Source organism: Dipodomys ordii, unplaced genomic scaffold (genome assembly GCF_000151885.1).
Source record: "Dipodomys ordii isolate 6190 unplaced genomic scaffold, Dord_2.0 Scaffold93, whole genome shotgun sequence".
In the NCBI taxonomy this organism is placed as follows: domain Eukaryota; kingdom Metazoa; phylum Chordata; class Mammalia; order Rodentia; family Heteromyidae; genus Dipodomys; species Dipodomys ordii.
This window is the reverse complement of record NW_012267309.1, coordinates 3,978,174-3,980,962: the sequence shown is the minus strand read 5'-3', so window position 1 is coordinate 3,980,962 and position 2,789 is coordinate 3,978,174. Positions and strand designations below refer to the sequence as shown.

At 41.2% G+C, this 2,789-nt stretch overlaps 1 protein-coding gene across 1 annotated transcript; it reads right to left on the bottom strand.

Annotated features, from left to right (window-relative positions):
- Positions 1 to 1,811: 1,811 nt before the first annotated feature.
- On the bottom strand, positions 1,812 to 2,501 carry Tpd52l3 (tumor protein D52-like 3). Its single transcript, XM_013026376.1, has one exon. It carries the CDS (start codon positions 2,499 to 2,501, stop codon positions 1,812 to 1,814), a length of 690 nt encoding a protein of 229 aa, XP_012881830.1.
- Between the last annotated feature and the right edge of the window lie 288 nt (positions 2,502 to 2,789).

Here is a 2,789-nt window from a genome sequence, read left to right as displayed (position 1 = left end):
AGGCAAGATCTCATCTCACAAAATAATATTGAGGGAATGGCTACACCACTTTTATGTTATAGCATTCCTATACAATATATTTTAGTTTTTGGTTTACAATGTTGGTTTGAGATTGTTCTAGGCCTTTCTGAAATATAAGGTTAAAATTTTTGCCTATTAGGTTGATTTCACTTTTATTTGTTGTGGGTTTGCCTTTCTTTCTTTAATAGAAAATCACTCAGTTGATAAAATAACAAACTAAGAAACGAATATGAAAAATAGAGAATATATTGTTTTAATTCAAGCAAAACTTTGTCTTCAAGAATCTGTGGAAGGTTGGGACTCATCAGTGACTTTACAATTTTTCAAGTGTCTTTCTATTTATAGCAGTATTTAGTTTTACTTATAGGAAAACCAAAAGAATGTAGAATGTAGGGGAAGTATTCGAGAATCAGCTGAGGGACTATCTTAAGCAGTAAGAGTATGAAATGTATCAAGCACATAAAGGTGTATTGAAAGCCACTAATATACACACTTTTGCCTCAGATAGTGTGATTGGATGAATGAAAGAAGCTGTCAGGTACTGGCATTTTGAAAATGGGAAACAAACAAAACACCCCAACCAAAACAACAACAGCAACAACAAAAGTCATAGTTCCTATGAAAATCAGATTTCACAAAATTTGAACAAACTTAAAGTAGGTTCCTAAAGGTTTTACTGACCTGATACCTCCAGAGGTTTTAGATTAGTTAAAAACAGGGACAGGACTTGGAGGCAAGTAAAACTGGAACATATATAATCAGTTAATTAGTTCCATTCAAAGGAATATCAGATAGAATTAGAAGGGACTGCTATTCTTTTTTAAATGTTTAAAATGGGAATTTATCTTTCTTAAATTTAGATATATTGTTTTCCCTTACTCCTACTTCCTCAGTGGAAAGTGATTAGTAATTGGTAATAGATGCAGAACCGAGGCAGTTTTCTTCCAATTAGGTAGCATGTTCCTTTTGCAGAGACATGCTGCACAAGCATTAAACTTTAAATTCATTTTAATACGTAAAGATACTTAATACCAAAGCAAATTAAAAGTTTCAGCTTGAATCCAGAATAATAGTAATTGCCAAAAATGAAATTGTTTCTTTGCTAAATTGGGAGCTTTGGGGGGAAAACTGAAGTTTTATAACTGTAGTATTACTGTGACGATCAGTCATATCTTCACTGGGGTTTCAGAGAAGATGGAAAGTTTTCTTGACCATCATTAAAAAAATAAAAGCTGTAGGGCTGACGATATAGATAGCTAAGCAGTACAGCCTTTCAACTGCATGTACGATGTTCTGGGGTTAAGCCCCAGATAGCCTTTGCAAGGTGACTATGTTTCTGCTGAGACTTAAGGAAGAAAATGTAGAGAGAATAACTCTACATTATTTCATCCTTTTACCTGTGCTCAGTCCTAAATAGAAATCTACCTTTGCGTAATACTCTAGTTTTCTAAGAGTTTGGGCTGTCTCCCAAGACCCTTCTCAAACACTGTCCTGTCCATTAAGGGCAGCCCTAGAAATGCTAGCATAGAGATACATTTAATATACACACTTTAGTGTAAAATAACTAGCTACAAAACTTTAAGTTCTGTATCTCATTTAAGAGCAGCAAATATCTATGTACAAATGGCATTCTCTTCCCCCCCCCCAAAAAAAACAACTGGAGTTTTGTCCATTTCCTGAATTAACTTTCCCATTGTGGCTTAGTGCTGGTTTGGGTCGGCTGAGCTGCAAAAGTGATGAAGGAAGGGTTCTTTCACTGGCTTGATAGCCAAGTGAGGTCAACAAATTGCTCATTCTGGTTTGTGGGAAGGGAACAAATGATCTTCAGGCATTAGAATAGCATCATCTCCACTGCCTGGAATCGACAGGGAATCATCAGCATTCCCCACTGATGAAGGCAGGCAGTCACCATCAAGTTCTCTGCCACCTACAACTCTTGACTTAATTGTCCCCATGAGACCTTCAAAAGATCTGAAAGTGGCTGACTTTTTCATATCTTCAAGCTTCCTGCAGATGGCTGAGCCCATGTTGGACAGAGCAGTTGAAGTCTTCTGTTTCACGTAGGTATTGGAGACCTGAACCTCATGCCAGCTCTTGGAGAGATTCTGCCTCAGCCCCACCAAGGCCGTGAGGCCCAACTTCTTCTTCAGTTCCGCACAACGTCTCTCTTTGGCTGCCAACACATCGCGTAGGGTTAAGATTTCTGCCTCCAACTTAGCGAGCTCAGATTTGAGCTCCGTTTGCTCGGCCTCTGTTAGATTTTCTGGTTCAGAAGTTGGGTGGGGTTGAGATGTACCCGCAGAAGTATTTGCCATGGATAGAGAAAGATCTTCGTTCAGAGAATCAAGGTCCAATTCTTGGTAGAGAGAGTCCAATTCATGGCCTGCAGAGAAGTAATCGTGGCGAGCAGACTCGAAATCTAGGCCTGTAGGATCAGCCTCCCGGCCAGTGGGAAGGGACTCCAGACCAGATGGTTCCATAGCTCGGCCCACAGAACTGACGGCTTGGCTGGTAGGTTGATGACCTTGGCCTGGGGAGTTGCTACCGTAGGCAGGTTCACTTCCGGGTGGCGCAGTAGGAAGTGCTATAGCTTTGAGGCCCCGGAGGCGGGACCTCCGGTTCCGAGAGCTGGCGGTGTCCTCAGCGCTGCTGCGGCTGGGGTGTCTCGGCTTCAGTGGGACCTGCTGAGGTAGCAATGCCGGGGTGCTTCCTGAGGAGGACAGATAGGTCCTGGTGTTGGCACCAAGTTATTTGGCACCTCATCCCAC